The sequence below is a fragment of the Pectinophora gossypiella genome, chromosome 20, assembly GCF_024362695.1.
Source record: "Pectinophora gossypiella chromosome 20, ilPecGoss1.1, whole genome shotgun sequence".
Taxonomy (NCBI): domain Eukaryota; kingdom Metazoa; phylum Arthropoda; class Insecta; order Lepidoptera; family Gelechiidae; genus Pectinophora; species Pectinophora gossypiella.
In genome coordinates, this window is record NC_065423.1 from 9,341,452 (window position 1) to 9,359,347 (window position 17,896).

A 17,896-nucleotide genomic window follows, 5' to 3' on the forward strand; every position below is an offset into this window, starting at 1 on the left:
CCTGTTGTACGAAAAAGTTATGTCATTGAGGAAAATCTCTACGAATTCGTTACATCGAACGCGCGTTGTTTTCGATCTAGCACGTTACACTAGGCCAAGTGAAACCGACCGAGTAACAAGTCCCAATTTCCATAGTTAGTTAGCCGCAAACCATGTGTTGCATTCTGCACATTCTGGACTTGTATTTACACATAGTCACTCATCGAATCCATTAAAAGTTACACACTAATTGAATGAATGGTATTTTACGGTTTAGACGGGCAGAACGGCAACGTCGCGTGGCGCCCGCCCGCACCGCACAGAGCGGCAACATGGCGCCAACGTATCCGTCGATGCGGCAACGGCTCGCCGCACGAAGCGGCAACGTCGCGCACTGATTCAGCACTTCACATTCAGGATTTGAGTAGAGATTACTCCGGATTATTATTATTATACTCGCTCCTTGTTCGAGAGGTTTTTAACAGTGTAGTCTACGTCTTATGCTCCAGCATCGTCACAATTTTCAAAGCTCATATCCAAAGCTAAAAAAAAAGTTAGTTTCCCGCTTCCTGAACGCAGCTGTCAACTAATGTCATTACGGTTTTTGTGCACCGGCGCGTCACTTCGCCTCCGTAAATAAACTAATTGAAAACCAATATTTAATACAAAAACATGATTGATATAGTGCGAAAAATCTGTTACTTACATAATCAAGTGCTTTTTTCTCTAAAAAAGCTAGAAACAGTACCAAAGAAAAAATGTGGATGACAACGAGCGTAAGTTCTTTTTGATAAAACAAAATGTGGATTAAACTGGTAAGTCTTAACATTATCCATCTACTAAAACAAGAGAAGATATAATTATGATCAATTCAATTTCATTCCTTTTATTGTCGAAAACAAATTACTTTTTTTGAGGTTATAATTTTATAATCCTAACATTCGAAGAAGTAACTTAAGTTGGTACTTATTACTAATAAAAGTAACTAGTTTTATTAACAGAAATAATAATAATATTAAAATTGTATCGTGTTCGTGTTATAACAGTGATTTAAAAGTTATACTTTATTCCAATGTTGATGTTGTTTAAATTCGCCTTATATAAGGCAGGCAAAGATCTGAGGACTATACAGTCTTGACTTTAGTAATTTAATATTCGAAAATCACGATCAAAATAGGCCTAAGCCTTGTCTTCAGTCCCTGATTGCCGCGTTTTTATTTTCATCTGTCAAAAAAATAAAAAAAAAAAAAATAAAAAAAAAAATATTTTTTTTGTTTCTTTTTGTAATTCGTGTTCTTGGCTTATGTTGCGGTTGATAACTTACTATCAGCGAATGAAATGAGCAGTTTTATTATAAAACAAAGAGAACCAGTGAAATATAACCGCAGAATGGCATAGAAAAGTAAATAATTAACTCGGAAATAATTTGACAAGTTCAGATAATTACATGACAAGCACTTCATGTTTACCCTGTTCATCAAGAAGTACCCATGACACAGTAGTACTCAATATCACAGAGGTCATCTACACCATTGGTAGACAAGATACATAACTTATTCAAGATAACACTTAAAACATTTAGAGAATTATAATTGGTTTACTACAAGATAACCATACTTAAAAATGATATTATATATATTATAACAGTACATAATCCCTTCTCACAGTCTCTGTTAAGTGGTGTTAATAATGTTATCTTCTCCGAATGATACTTACAATATAAGATGATGATAATGTACCCTAACAATAAAAACAGAAAGAGTGTTAAGAGAGTACAGGCAAAGATAGCCTTATTATAGTAAGCAATTTCTTCCAAATTACTCTAATCTTATTATAATTCAAGCTTCCAACATATGGGTGATGATTATTGGTACCAACCTAACCAACAAGAGAACACCACTTGGAGAGTCACCTAGTTAAGCACTAGTAGTGAACTGTCTGACTAGAGAATAGACAGACTATTTGTTTCCTTTTAGAGCTATCACAATAGAGGATAGACAATGGAATTGATGTATCAACCCTATTAACATAAAAATCAACCACTAAGACTGTTGCAAAGCGCAAATATACCTATGCCTTATTTTAATACCTAGAGCTATCATTTAGCGGACGGACAGTGGACTTGATGGTACCAACTTAATGTACATAAGAGCTATCACTAGGAAGTTTGCCATTGCTAAGCGCTAATATACCTATTTTACATTTCCATACCTAGAGCTATCACTTAGAGGATAGACAATGGACTTAAAGGCACAATGCACATAAGAGCTACCATTAGGAAGGTCGCCATTGATAAGCGCTAATATACCTATTTGTCATTTCCATACCTAGAGCTATCACTTAGAGGATAGACAATATACTTGAAGGTATCAATGTAATGAACATAAGAGCTACCACTAGGAAGGTCGCCACTGACAAGCGCTAACATACCTATTTCTCATTTCCATACTTAGAGCTATCACTTAGAGGATAGACAATGGACTTGATGGTATCAACCTAATTAACAAAAGATCTACCACCAGGAACGTCGCCATTGCCAAGCGCTAATATACCTATTTATCATTTCCATGCCTAGAGCTATCACTTAGAGGATAGACAATGGACTTGAAGGTATCAACACAATGAATGTAAGAGCTACCACTAAGAAAGTCGCCATTGACAAGCGCTAACATACCTATTTCTCATTTCCATACTTAGAGCTATCACTTAGAGGATAGACAATGGACTTGATGGTATGAACCCTATTAACATAAGAGCTACCACGATTATGGTCGGCATTGGCAAGCGCTATATACCTATTTCTCATTTCCATACTTAGAGCTATCACTTAGAGGATAGACAATGGACTTTATGGTATGAACCCTATTAATATAAGAGCTACCACGATTATGGTCGGCATTAGCAAGCGCTATATACCTATTTCTCATTTCCATACCTAGAGCTATCACTTAGAGGATAGACAATGGACTTGATGGTATCAACTCAAATAACATAAAGCTACCACTACAAGTATCGCCTTTTGCTAAACGCTAGTAGATAGCTAGAACATAGACCAACTATTTTTTATACTTGTATTTCCATGTTTGGTTTGTCACTTGAGGAATCGAAGATAAACCATTGAATTGTCGGGGCTTACCTACCCATGTTGAAACTCAAGATTAGACTAATGCTGAGAAACAATAGACTATTATGTCAAATTGATTATTATAAAATAATGAGAGTACAAATTCTGAAGAAATAACCGACAATTCAAAACCTAAAAGCCTCTGTTCTATTAATCAACCTCAACTGTGCTAGAAATCAAAGTATTAATAGTATGTAATGTCAGAGATTACTTTCAAAAGAGATAACTGTACACAAGACATGGTTAGAGAATACTGCTATTAAATTCTGTCAACCAACATCATAAAATTCAAATAGCACATAAATAATAATGAATAACATTGCCCGAAGAGTGAGTAAACGAGATAGCAACAGGATCTGTGGAACAGAGACAACAGTATCAGCAGGCAGCCCCACAGCCAACAGCATGAACAGAAAGCCCACAAGGAACAGTATCAGCAGGCCGCCCCACAGCCAGCAATAAAAGCAGTGATGCATCCAGTCATGATCAGCAGTGCCATAACCAGCAGTACCAGCAGCCCTACAGCCAGCAGTAGTAGCAGAGCTACAACCGGATGTATTAGCAGTCTCACAGCCATTAGTATCAACAGTGGCCCAGGCAGCAAGGCCGTTTAAGAATAGTACCTCATGAGGAGGAAGAATTCCCTATAAAGTTATAATGGGAAAATTTGCACAAGCAAATATACCTACCTTTATGATATTTACTTTTTCAAAATTTTGGTAAAATTAATTCCGAATGTCTATCACTAAAAGTTTTAGCATTATCATTAAGACATGGGATTCAAATCCTGTTTTTGTTAATCAGGAATAACAATACTAATCTCAGTATAAATTGAGGTACCTACCTGATAATATTATAACTTCAATGAAAATTTCCTTCAAGTATTACATTCGAAATTGTAAAATATTGATACCTAGTTCGGTTAGATAGAATAGTTGCCCTTTTTATTATTAACTCATAGGTGAAAAGGAAGGAAAAATAGTTCATTATTAACATATAACTTACATCACCATTAGCGTTTTCTCTAAATTATGTTGTTGTAGATTTATTATGTTGTTGCTGATCAGCCCAAAACACAGTTTACAATTAATATAAAAATTACAACAATAATGTCCCTCCACTTAATCAATCGGAACCAAACTGCAGTGGAGAAGTAACAATAATATTTTCATGATAAATATATGTTTATCCTATTTTTCGGTTAGTGTTGTAACGTAAATCAGGCAGGTCCCTTCACTAAATAACCTGACATATTAAATCTTCAGGATGGGTACGAGAAGTGAATCCCTGTGCAAACAACAGGATCATGTTAAGTTAGGTTAAAGGAAAGGATGATTTTTACGAACGATGATAATATACCTACACGACCGATAATCAATAAATTAATGTTATCCTTATATGTAACTGCATACCTAAGGGTAAAATATGTTTTATTCATTTATTTATTTTTGCCAGTAAATGATAGGACGTTACTATTACTGTCCTAAAAACAAATTCAATAATTATTACACTAAAGAGATAGCTGCGTAAACAATGTTACGTGTGTTAATGTGTTGTGTGTACGTTGTTCTATCATCTGATTGGTGGGTGAAAGGTTGCATAGAGGAATAGGAAAAAAAATCCACAACAAGTTATATTTATTATTACCACATAAAAAAATATACTAAATGTTATTACCAAGCCCATATGGTCGATATTAGGTAATACACAATAACGTGGGCTCAGGTAATCTATTTTAATAAAAACAAAATCTTAATTATTCCGAAGATAATTATCACACAAGTACATAATGTAAATGCATTTCCCCTCTTTATACTTTCAGCCTCATTTAACAATATCTTATAATAAAGAGGAAAGTTTAGTTCAGTGGTTCTGAATATTTTAATGAAAAAGGTCATTTGAATAAATGTATCGAAATTCTTACTTGCACTTATATTTGTATTTTCTCTAATCAATTTGACATGTTGTCTTAGGATTCATTTAACTACTCAATGTCGACAACAATTGCCAACTTAGCACAGGATGTTATAATCAATCTTGTGTTTGGGTGCCCTCGTCATTACCCGTTCTTCTTTATGTATTTCTTCTTCTTTTATGTATGTAAACAAATAATGTGTAACTTTGATAATTATTGTAGCCCTTGGTGTGCCAATGAAAAATGAGTGTTATACTATATGATGAAGTCTCACAGTCCTTTCGACTATAACTATCGTTGTTGTTCAAGAGCTTCGGAAATGTGCTCTATGGTGAGGTCCCTGTGAGGCTCTTATAGCCAATCTTGATGTTGAGCTCCATCAGAAATTTGTTCTTGTGTAGTTCTTTTGTTGTGAAATTGATAGTAATGTGAAATAGGTATTTAATATACTTTTAAACTATGTATCTATTCTAGTACAGTATAGTATAACCATATATAACATACATAATATCGATTCCATTCTTGAGAACTGGTGAAACTTGTTTAGCGAACAGTTATTATTCTTATTGTTTTTTACATGATAATATCAAAACGTTTGGTGGAACGCCGCGCTGAGTTTATCAGGAGACGGCTGTGCCTCTGACTGCCTTTATTGGGATTAAAGTCATGGGCAGCTTAATTAGCTTTTGTGATAACAATGTATGTACTTTATTCATTAATGAATAATCATATTATTGGTACTCGTTTCAATTTAAATGTTTCATTCCCAACTAAACTTTGAACATCTACACTGTTAAAAACCTCTCGAACAAGGAGCGAGTATAATTATGAGATTAAACGAACTTACCTGTAAGTGAAGTTCTATCTCAATTATACGAAAGCTCCTTGTTCGAGAGGACTCCCTCCCTTCAATTTTAATATCCCGCCCTAAAGCTTCCACAGGTGATGGAGTTGTCCATGAAACATGCTTTAAACATAATGACATTAGTTGACAGCTGCGTTCAGGAAGCGGGAAACTAACTTTTTTTTTAGCTTTGGATATGAGCTTTGAAAATTGTGACGATGCTGGAGCATAAGACGTAGACTACACTGTTAAAAACCTCTCGAACAAGGAGCTTTCGTATAATTGAGATAGAACTTCACTTACAGGTAAGTTCGTTTAATCTCATAATTACTTGGAACTCGTTGATTTTAATTTGGACAAGTCATACATAAAACACGCATTGGCTCTAGTTATATTACTGTACCTATCTTTGTAGAAGACGTCGAACGTAAACAATCGAGGAGTGCAGTCATTCAAGCATTGTTTTTAAAGCGTTCAAACAAAATGTTATTAATATCTACTATTGTACCTATCGCATATCGTTATAATCATATCATAAGCTTATCTTCGTACGTACCTATACTTATACTATGTGCATATTTATTTTTTGTATTAGGTACCTACCTAGATAGATACGTCATACCTACGTATGCTATAATTTATACTTTTGCCGGTAACCAGCGGTAAATGAAATAGGTATCCTACTAAATTACTTTCATCATTAATTAATCATTTATTGAAACGTCTTGTCATATCATATCAAATCTACCTACATCTATTTAGTTAAGGGCTTAGGGGTAGGTAAGCAGTTAATCATCATCACATCACCACCACTACTAAACAAAAATGGCTACAAGTTATGTTATAACAGCTCGATGCTACGCCAACCCTAATAAGGATTAATAGCGTGAGTTTACGTAAGCAGCATAATCCTAACGTACTAATATCTTAACGTATATTTTTTTTTAATTTGCACACAGCATTTGGCTTGAAGAAAAACTTTGCAGGAAAGTTCAGTATCAAGGGCGCGACATTGATGCTGATTCGTACACACCATCTAATTTTATTTTAGTTATACCTGTCATTTTCTTATACGCCGAAAAGGAAAGGGACGGGTAATCGATAGGCATAACATTTATGGAACACACGTCATTTTAGGCAGAAATTTAAAAAAACCCTTCCAAAATTCCATATTGGCCAATAACCCGACAAAATTAAGTTGACACACGTCATATGAGCGAGATGCCTATTTTATTTGCCCAGGTTATTCATTCATTTTAAAATTAACAGTTGTCAATCTTCCGTTCCTTTCCTTTTCGGCGGATAAGAAAATGACAGGTACTTATAACTTAAAATTAAATTAGGATGTGTCTGCAGGAATCGGGGCCATTGTATCATTTAAATCAAGAATACGGTTACACATCCTAGATAGGTATTTATGTCTAAAAACTGACTAAATAATGTAGGTACCTAGCGTAATAGTACAGTCTATTTCCTTTTTTATTTTGTATGACCACATACTGTACTACCCAACCTTTACCCAATTTTTTGTCAGGGAAATCAGTTTACGAAATTGCAACTGCAACGTTCTGTCGTAAGTAGCAGCCTATTTGGGTACTAATTAAACTACATTAAATTACTAATTAATTAATTAGATAAAAACTATGTACCTAAGTACGAAGGTAGGTAAGCATTTAGTCTTAAACTACATTTCATTTTAGTGTATGCAACTTTGCATCTAATTAAGTACTTAGTTTACTGATTCCGCCAATTATTAATTTATTGTCAACATCTAAAAGTAATCGGCACAATTTAGTACACCCACCCTGGTTTTGCGCGCGCAACACGATAAAAAGTCGCTTGTTCGTTCCAATTCCGACGTTGCCAGATCGCGTCGAGAGAGCGATCGCGATGACCGATTCAGTCGGCAGTCGCTTGTCCGCTCTCTTGCGGCAGCTACGTTAAATCGGGGCGATTTCTCGGTCCAACTTTAAGACATTTGACTCGCGCAAACATTGATATTGATTGTTGACGTCGTTTCTAAGCGTAGCGATTTAATATCTCCATGAAGAACCAACTTGACAGAAAATATTACTTGCTGATTTTTTTTCTTTTGTGGAAATCTTAGTTGTCACATTCAAAATGCCGCTGTTGCCCGACGAAACAGATATTCCAAATAAAATATTGATAGAGGAGGTCAGAAAAACACCAAACTTGTACGATAAAACGTTGCCGGGGTACATGAAGGGTGATTTGAAGAGAAAGTTATGGTTCGAGATAGCCGAGAAACTCTTCCAGCACAATTGGAATATATGGAGCAAGATGCAGAGGAGAGAAGCGGGTAAGTATCAGAAACATGGATATAGGTCAATGCAGTTTCTTTTTGTTTTCGAGTTTATGTCCAAATATTTTTGGGAAGTCTTGAAGAAAGTACCTACTTAATAAGTAACATACCATTTGTATATTCAAAATTTGCGACTTGTGAATCCAGTATATTCTAATATATATAATTTTTTATATTTTTACTGACATCATATGATTTGCGGCTCTGCTTATACCATTTTTATGGGCATGGGTGTGTGTAGGTATAAAATAATATTATGCTATTATACGCAACACGGAAAACCTATTTCTGTTTCAGTACTGGCAATCCAGAAGCGATGGGGTAACTTGAGGACGTGTTTTGCGAGGGAAGTAAAGAAACGAATGAAAATGAAAGGTTCAAACGTAATCGACGACGATAAAAAATACAGATACTATGACCAAATGATGTTTCTATGCAAATTCCTGGCGATCAAAACCATTGAAAATGAATATGACAGTGTATCACAGATAGAAGATAATAGTGTATACGAAGATATAGATAACGACTCTATCCAACACAATATTACATGTGAAAGCAACGAATCTGACCGACGTAGTAGTACGTTCGAAGGCAACAAGTCTGACCAATGTAATACTTTTGAAATTAACGTTTCAGACAGTCAAGAATCCGACAAAGAAGATTGGCAAGAAGAATACGTAGAACAGTACTTGGAAGACTCTGGAGACATTGCCGAACATAGAGACGATAGTGACAATGACACTGTCTATGAAATAAGTGAAGTACCCACGAGTATACTCCAAAACGAAGAAGTTTACGCAGTTGTAAACACAGATTTAGGAGATCCATTGGATGTCATATTAAGGAAAAACAAAACAAACCCAAAAATGGTAGTACACCTAAATGACGCGAAAAGAAGAAAGGAAGAACATGCAGACGATGTAAACAGAAGAAAGGTAGAACATGTAGACGATGCAAGCAGAAGAAAAGTAGAACACGCAGATTATGCAAAGAGAAGAAAGGTAAAATACGTAGATGATACAAAGAGAATAATGGTAGCACACGCGGATGACGCAAAGAGAAGAAAGGTGGAACATACAGACGACGCCAAGAGAAGAAAGGTGGAACATGCAGGTGATGGAAATAAAAGAAAGGTGGAGCAAGTAGATGAGGCATTTAGAAGAAAGGTAGAAGTAGATGATGCCAGCAGTGTAAACCAAGACACGAACTTTGCTTTATCCCTAGTGCCCATGTTAAAAGGATTGCCATTAAATAAAAAAATAAGAGCACAAATTGAAATACTTAAAGTTTTTCAGCGTATCACAGAAAACGATATGTAGTGATGTTTGCCTTAAATACAAATGCATTGTTATTAAGTATACTAATACATACCTAGAAAGCTAAGCAGAATAAAAGTCTAATCATGTACTAATAGTGTTATGTCTTATTCAACCTTTTTACTGATTAATGCATCCTTGACTGTAGCTGCGTAATGTTCTTCGGACACATACCACAAACACATACCATATACCTACTATTATATTCAAAATTGTCTTGGTGACTTCTGTCTACCCCGATTACGAAGGAGCGTGAGCCAACAATATTATTTATACGTTTAAAAATAGTCGACTTTACCAAGTTACCAGACCTTTACAGAATATCGAATCAAGTTTCATAACAAACCCTTAAGTTCACGATCGCAGATTTTTCCGTTTCAAGGCGAGAGCGTGTTGTGTTGTGACAAATTGTTTGAAGGCTGTCTGTTGCGAGCTGGACCAACCAACGTTGTCAGCTCAACTCGGGTCTGCGAACGAGACAGAACTAAACAGTCGTGCGATGTCGATGCCCCGCCCCCTCAGTCGTCGACCTGCAAACGGACGGACGCCACGTCTGTCGGGCTCGACAAAACTGTCGCTCGATAACGTAAAGAACAAATTCTATTCTTGTAATTAGGGACTGTTTTGAACAGATTATAGAGGCAGACAATCGTGTCGGGGAGTAATTAAAAACGAAAATGGCACCGTTAATACCCGGCGAAGTTTGTATATCGAACAAATTGTTAATTCACGAAGTACAGAAACGACCGGCGTTATACGATAGGTCGATGCAGGAATATACGAATCAGTTAGCGAAGACTCAGGCATGGAAAGATATAACTGGGAGTATATTTTCTGATCGTTGGAGTAGTTGGACTCGTGGTGAACAGGATGCTGTCAGTAAGTTATCCTGTTTATGAAGTAAGTAAGGCAAAGATAGGTTCATCTGACACAGTGTTCTGCATAAATATCAGATTCGCTTTAACCATCTGCAATCAAATTCTCGTAATGAAAATCGTAAGTTCATAAAGGCTCTTATGTAGATTTTCGTGTTTGATCTGGATTTGATGGGGCCATTGCGGACCGTGACATTTAATTAGGCATAAAATTCACAGATAATAAACATAGTAGCATTAACTATCATATTTTGAAGTTTGATACAAAGAGAATATAATTCACTGCTTTTTTTTGGTATGGATAAAATCCACAGATAAAATGACACTTATTAACCGCACTTATTACACTTGTTAGCCGAGTCAGATAATTATGGTAACTTGGTGGGCACTAGTTCAAGGTCAAGACTACTAGTGCCGACTTTCTATGCAACTATGAAAATATTAGTAAGGTTGGGACTATCTGGCCAGTGATTTTTTTTTTTGGGAGCTTTTGTGACCACAAGCGTTTAGTGGAATTTTGTCTCATTCATATGGGTACTAAGTCTAAAACTCGTACTAGCCCTGTTTGGAGATCACGTGACCTACATCATAGAGTCACGGGTTCGAGGCTCGGGCTGTAAACTATTGAATTTGACTTTATAAAATTAATATCACATGGATCCCAGGATTTGTGCCCGGTTAATTGCAATAGGCCTTCTATCGTGTGGGCTGTGAGTGCGAGGGTTATTATTGAGCCGCCAAAGGCCCCTGCCATGACTCATGTAACGGCTACTCACTTACATCAGTAAGTAGTAACCGGGAACGGCTCAACGTGCCTTCCGAAGCACGGATCATCTTACTTTTGGACAATCAGGTGATTAGCCTGTAATGTCCTACCCAAACTAGGGATCACAAAGTGATTTTTGTGATATGTCCCCACCGGGATTCGAACCCGGGACCTCCGGTTCGTGAGCCCTACGCTCAACCACTGGACCACGTAGGCCATTAAATATTCCCGCTATTACATATGACTTGAACATATAGTTGGCGAGGAGTGAGTGAGTGTATATACTATATACTTTAGCCTACTCAGTCTGAAATACAGACATGATGCTGTTACTATGCTAACGGTTTCACCTGACTACAAAAAGTATAGGTAGACGGGACAGACTTCGTAGATATTAGTATTCATGATGATGATGAATTTGCAGTGCTTGCCGTTCAGAAGCGATGGATGAATTTACGGAGTTGCTTCGCGAGGGAGCTGCGGAAACAGACAAAATACGAGAACACGTCACAGGAACGGAGAAGGAAATATCGTTATTATAAGAACATGATGTTTTTGCAGAAACACTCGGCCGCGCAAGGCGTGAATGAAACTCAGGGGTCCGAAGGCTACCGGTAGGACTTACTTGCACTACTGTACATCGTCTCCTTGTAGTCAAAACAACGTAAGCGTCTTTTTGAAAAATCACGTTCTGCGGGCTTAGCACCGTAGGCGCGCGACTTCTTCTCGCCTCGACATACGTCACCCGTCACTCTCTCAGTACTGCACAGAAAGAGACAGACGATCTCTGTCGCGGCCAGAAAGAGTCGCGTGCTTACGGTGCTAGGCTCTCTGATGTGATTTTCTTTAACAAAACCAAGCAATAGACAAGCTTGTTTCAACCCAAATAAAAAATTGTGCTCTCCGTTTTTACCCGGAATGAAATTAATTAAAAGAAAACGAGTATTTATTCAAGAAAATCACATATAAATGAGATTTTTTAAAAATGCGCTTACGTGGTTCTTGACAATAAGGGGAAAATTTGCAAATTAATAAAAAAAAAATGCTTAGGACCGTAACAATGAAAGCCGCATGGAAATTTAGTCAGAGGTTCTCTAGATTAACCCGAATACAGACAGAGATCCTTTTTATTATGTATTGACTTGCCTTTACCCGCGGTTTCGAACGCGTGGTGCTTGTGATTAAGAGAAATAACGAAATATTTTAACCGAAACAAATCTTTGTTCTTTGTGAACCTTGAACCAGAAAAAATTGTATCATTACATAACTATCACAACTGCATTTGCGTATTCTTAACGCCATATTCTTGATATGGGTTTCTAATGATTCTCTTTTTCTCCAGGTCAGATAACCTAGAGGATTGGCAAGGTCAGAACACAGAGAACTCATACTTAGAAGATGAAGATAGCGGGTCGGACTGTAGCGTGCCAATCAAGAAGGAAAAGAAAGGGTTTGAGATAGTAATAGAAGACCCTCTAGAAGACATGAAACCAGGACCTGAGTCCGTGGAAACACAGAGACAAGACCCGGACCAGGATATCAACTTCGTCATGTCCCTAGTACCAATGTTCAGAGAGCTACCAGTTAGTCAAAAATTGAAAATGCAAGTTGACATTTTGAAACTTTTTCAACAAGTTGTTAAAAAATAAAGACTGATTTTTCCCATTTAAATGCTAGTCGTAAGTTTTGCCTGTTAAGTTTTTCTTGTAAACAACGAATTTGCATCTCATTCCTATAGGAAATAAAACTTCTTTCAAATAAGGGTTTTGCGTTATTTTCTTGCACCAATGTGTTTTTCACTAACATTCTAACACAGCTAGCTCGACCATTTGCGATAGGTGTACCTCTGACTACCCCAATTGGGATATAGTCATAACACCAGTAATCCTTATTTAGGATGTTACCCACCCGATCTTTGGTTGTATACCTTTAGGTCCGGTCTTCATTTTGCACATTGATGTTAGTAACACGTTACTATAGGTTATCCAACTTTGGTTAGATTCAATTCCCGACTCAGTAAAATATTCTTTTACTTCAGGGTCCGAGCGCTTTTTATGACTGAGCAATAAGCCACAAGAGGCAATGGTGCGAAGAAAGGACTCCTGGATCATTGAGTTTGCGATTATGGTTAATAGCTGCGAATAACATTTACTACTTGGCCGGACAAATGGGGCGATTACACTTCTATGCCTTCTGCGTATGATGCGTAAATAGGTTTTTTTTTACCTTTGATGGGTTTGCTCTTGGCCCCAGATTTGCCCGAAGGCATTGACTAGGCCTAAGATGGAGCGAGCTCGCCCAGAAGGTGCCTGTTCACTCTGGCCTTAAAAGCACCCGTGTTATATGCATTTGGAAATACAGAAGACGGCAAAGAATTCCATTCCTTAGCAGTGCGCATATTGAAGGACGATGTAAAGCGCTTTGTGCGACTAGTTGGGATATCCACCGAATAGGGATGGAACCCGGCCGTAAGTCTGGAAGTCCGAATATAAAAGGGGGATGGTGGAATGAGCTCGTGTAGATCGCGGGCACATTCCCCGAAGTGCAGTCAGTAGAATACCGACATACTGGCGACTTTTCGCCGATGTGCTAAGGAGTATAGCTTAACTCTTAGCCGCGTGTCGTGTGGTTTCAAAGTAGCGTTAAACTTTGTATTAGTTACAACGCAAAGAAACAGAAGGATTTTTTTTCCTAAACTAATATCTATTACTAAGTAAAGACCTACGCGTTCCCTTAGCTTAAAAAATATGCATACAAATAATACTTAGTAATAGTACCTTAGTCTAGAAAAAAACCTATTTATTTGCGTCACTATGTAACAGTGACCAGTTCTAAAGGGCAAGTTGATAAAAAATGTATGTTTGTCTCGTCCAAGTCCTCATTACTGTGTCTATCCACCGTAGTAAACATACCGAAGGACGTAAAAAAAATTATAGGCATGTCAGACATGTAAATTGGTCATTAATAGTACAATGACACGTAATGTACATACATAGTAAATGTACATAAATTCATGGTCGTGGTCACGATAAACAACGCGATTCCCAGTCAAATTGATGAATAATAAAGATGCCACCAACCACGGGATAGAAGAAAGAGGTTGGAGAAAAAAATATCCGAGAACAGACTTTAGACCGGAATGGCGTTACACTGTCCACAAAAATGTGGAACTGTACGAAAAGAAGCGTTTAGAAGATCTTGACGTAAAACGCCAAATACGGAAGACTCGACACAAGCCCTCCTACAACTATACATTTAATTCTGCTGGCCAGTTATTCTGTGCGCCATGTGGCCGAACCTTCAAATCGAAGTTCGGTTTTGCTAGCCATATTAGAGCCTATCATAACATCGACCTGGGACAGACATTTAGGAGTCGCCGTCGCCGGACACGGCTTGGATGAGGATGATGATGATGATTAAGAGGGATTCTGGTTCAGAGATTCATCGGCCAAGTGAGCGCTTCAACTATGCACTTCACTTGTCCGCAAACATAAAAGGTCTGCTTGCGCGTTATAACCTGCAGGGCAAACAAACAAACATCGACTACCATATAATGAGATCCCTCCTTATCACAGGAAAGCTAAAAGCCTTAGTATGATAGGCTACTTATAAAAAAAAATACTTTTGTATGCAGTTATTTTACGAAAAGTAATGATAAAATTGCAGCCTATCACATAAAATATACATTATCAGTAAAGTGGCTATGGAATTTGAGAAGCAGTAGAGCTATCGTAGTTATCTGTTTGCAGGAGTAGTAGAACAGAGCGTGGTTGAACCGGCGACAGCGGTTTTCATACAAAATTCGCGTTAGGGCCTTTCCTACGATACGAAATATGACTACATCGTACCCATATGTGTACCGTTGCTTTATAGTGAATACTATGAAAGCGCATCATCATCAGCCCATAAACGTCCCCACTGCTGGGGCACGGGCCTTCCCTATGGATGGATAGGGAGATCGGGCCTTAAACCACCACGCGGGCCCAGTGCCGATTGGTGGTTATTAACGACTGCTAATGCAGCCGGGACCAACGGCTTAACGTGCCTTCCGAAGCACGGAGGAGCTCGAGATGAAAACTTTTTTTTTTTGTGGTCACCCATCCTATGACCGGCCTCTGCGAAAGTTGCTTTACTTCAACAATCGCGGACCGAGCGCGTTTACCGCTGCGCCACCGAGCTCCTCAACTTTCAAAAGTGATTTTTGTAAAAAAAAAACCCCGAAACAGACACAATAGTTTCTTTGAATCTAGATAAAAAAATCTGTCTCAATCCGGATCAAAATTAATTTTAATAAATGTGAGGTTTTGTTGGAGAAAATCACATCAGACTGGGATTTCTCAAAAAGGCGGTTACGTGGTTTTGCTACAAGACGAAGCTTAGGAGTTAGGACTCCAATATTAAAAGTAGGTTATTTTTTTGTCTGCCTGCCCTCTCTGATAATGGTTATAGGCGTTAGTTATTTAGATTGTGTATGTATGTAAAAATACTGTAGAATACATTTTAGCATCTTCATTCTAACCGTTTTACCCGTTTAAGTAAATTGTATGCTTAAAATGGCCGCCAGTGAAAGGAAGTAGCCGAGTTATTCAGAGAACCTAGGGTTGACTTCTGTCATTAAGTTTAAGTCAAATAACATTTAAATATGCATGGTTTTACATTTGGCCAATGCGGTTTGAGGCAATTGACTAGAAGTAATTTCATCTTGTGTTATGTCATTCTTAAATTAAATTAACGGTCCAGTGGTTTGAGCGTTGGGCTCACGATCTGGAGGTCCCAGGTTCGAATTCCGGTGGGGACATAATATCACAAAAATCACTTTGTGATCCTTAGTTTGGCTAGGAGATTACAGGCTGATCACCTGATTGTCCAAAAGTAAGATGATCCGTGCTTCGGAAGGCACGTTAAGCCGTTGGTCCCTGATGACTGATGTAAGTTAGTAGTCGTTACATGAGCCACGTGAGGGGCCTTTGACGGCTCAATACTAACCCTGACATCAGGGTTGGTAATCCACCTCACAACCCACACGATACAAGAAGATACATAAAAACATAGACCGCCTATATACGTCCCACTGCTGGACACAGGCCTCCCCTCAATCAACCGGAGGGGGTATGGAGCATACTCCACCACGCTGCTCCACTGCGGGTTGGTGGAGGTGTTTTTACGGCTAATAGCCGGGACCAACGGCTTAACGTGCCCTCCGAAGCACGGAATCATCTTACTTTTTCGGACAATCAGGTGATTCAAGCCTGAAAAGTCCTTACCAAACAAAGGACAGTCTCACAAAGTGATTTCGACAATGTCCCCATCGGGAATCGAACCCGGACCTCCAGGTCGTGAGCCTAACGCTCTAACCACTAGACCACGGAGGCTGTTCACTTAGAGGCAAGAAGATATCATTCTTTATTATCTTGTCTTTCCCAACGTCGGAGACGCACGTCAAAGAAGTGAAAAGAAGCGAAGCGAAAGACGGACAAACAAACAAACAGACAGACACACACTTTACACATATACACTTTCGCATTTATAATATTAGTATGGATATTGGACCTTTTATTTTGGTGCAATGAAGTATATTTGAATTTGAAGGAGGCCCTCATACATACCTGGAACTCCCACCTGGGCCAGGAGGATAAGAAATAGCCAAGATAAATATTTTTAGTGTTTGCGTTAGGTGTTTTTGCCAGCCCTAGTGTAGTGCAACACACCCGCTGCATACCTACCGCAAGGATGCAGATCTGACAATGTACCGGATACGCATTGTGCTTGCAACTGCTGTCTACTGTCTACAAAAACTGCATGCATGATGTTAGATGGCAGATACGACCGTCGTTGTATGCAAATAACTTAGCTTTAGTTAAAGTTTTGTAAAAGTCTTTCGATTGATTGAAGGGAGGTCCAGAAGTAGAACTAGGTTTTTTATAGTTAACCTAAGGTCCGGATTTCCAATTACAATAATTAAACAATAGGTTTTGGATTATAAAAAGCATCTGGAAGGTTAAAAAAAAAGAATTATCAAAATCGGTTCATGTACGACGAAGTTATGCCCGAACAAAAATAAAAAAAATACGGTCGAATTGAGAACCTCCTCCTTTTTTGAAGTCGGTAAAAAGGCCTTTCAAATCAATGAGAGACTAGAAGAAAGGTTGGAAGGGCCAAGAGAGCGCGCGCCATACAAGTTTGAGCAAATAGACGAGTGGAAAAGTTTTGCGACGCACGGAGCTCTGCGAAAATATATTAAAGGTCGTCTTGTTTATAAACTGCAGGGCAATAAGTTAAATATCGACTGTTATGCAAAGGAAGACGAGGTAGGCATCCTCGCATGATTATCACAGGATAGCGTAGTTATCTGTTTGCAGGAGTAGTAGTAAGAGAGTGGGGTAACCGGCAACAGCGGTTCTCGTACAAAACGCGCGTTTCCAGCCTCTTTCTTCTATTCCGTGGTGAAGATGATGATGTAGAAGTAGAACATAGGTACGAGTACAAATAAACAAACAAATTCCGTTTTCAATCTAGCGTTAAAATTCTCTCCCATTGTAAATTAAAATAGTGCTATTTTTATGCCGTTACGGGGAATTAAGATAGGTATTTTACTTACCTACCTAGTACCATGGTTTTTTCACTTTATGAATCGGTTATGGTTGCGAATACTTATTGACCTAAATATTAAATGAAACTCATGAGAGATAAGAACTCGCGATATCTAGGAATTATGTCGTCGAAGGTCAGAGACGAAATTCCAGAATACGACAAC

At 38.0% G+C, this 17,896-nt stretch overlaps 3 protein-coding genes across 5 annotated transcripts in view; 2 read left to right on the forward strand and 1 right to left on the reverse strand.

The window, feature by feature from the left end:
- Positions 1–17,896, reverse strand: part of LOC126376193 (titin) — a 167,808-nt gene that overhangs the window by 107,318 nt on the left and 42,594 nt on the right. The window lies entirely within an intron of this gene.
- LOC126376307 (uncharacterized) lies at positions 6,051–12,903 on the forward strand. Of its 3 annotated transcripts, none has more exons than XM_050023635.1 (3): positions 6,051–6,167; positions 11,567–11,756; positions 12,485–12,903. In XM_050023635.1, exons 2-3 carry the CDS (start codon positions 11,590–11,592, stop codon positions 12,789–12,791), a joined length of 474 nt encoding a protein of 157 aa, XP_049879592.1. In that variant the 5' UTR covers positions 6,051–6,167; positions 11,567–11,589; the 3' UTR covers positions 12,792–12,903. The 3 variants fall into 3 exon arrangements, with proteins under 3 accessions (XP_049879592.1, XP_049879591.1, XP_049879593.1); XM_050023634.1 differs by lacking the exon at positions 6,051–6,167 and adding an exon at positions 9,873–10,380; XM_050023636.1 differs by lacking the exon at positions 6,051–6,167 and adding an exon at positions 10,244–10,380 and having other exon boundaries at positions 11,704–11,756.
- On the forward strand, positions 7,741–9,598 carry LOC126376267 (uncharacterized). Its single transcript, XM_050023570.1, has 2 exons — positions 7,741–8,182; positions 8,483–9,598. Exons 1-2 carry the CDS (start codon positions 7,984–7,986, stop codon positions 9,502–9,504), a joined length of 1,221 nt encoding a protein of 406 aa, XP_049879527.1. The 5' UTR covers positions 7,741–7,983; the 3' UTR covers positions 9,505–9,598.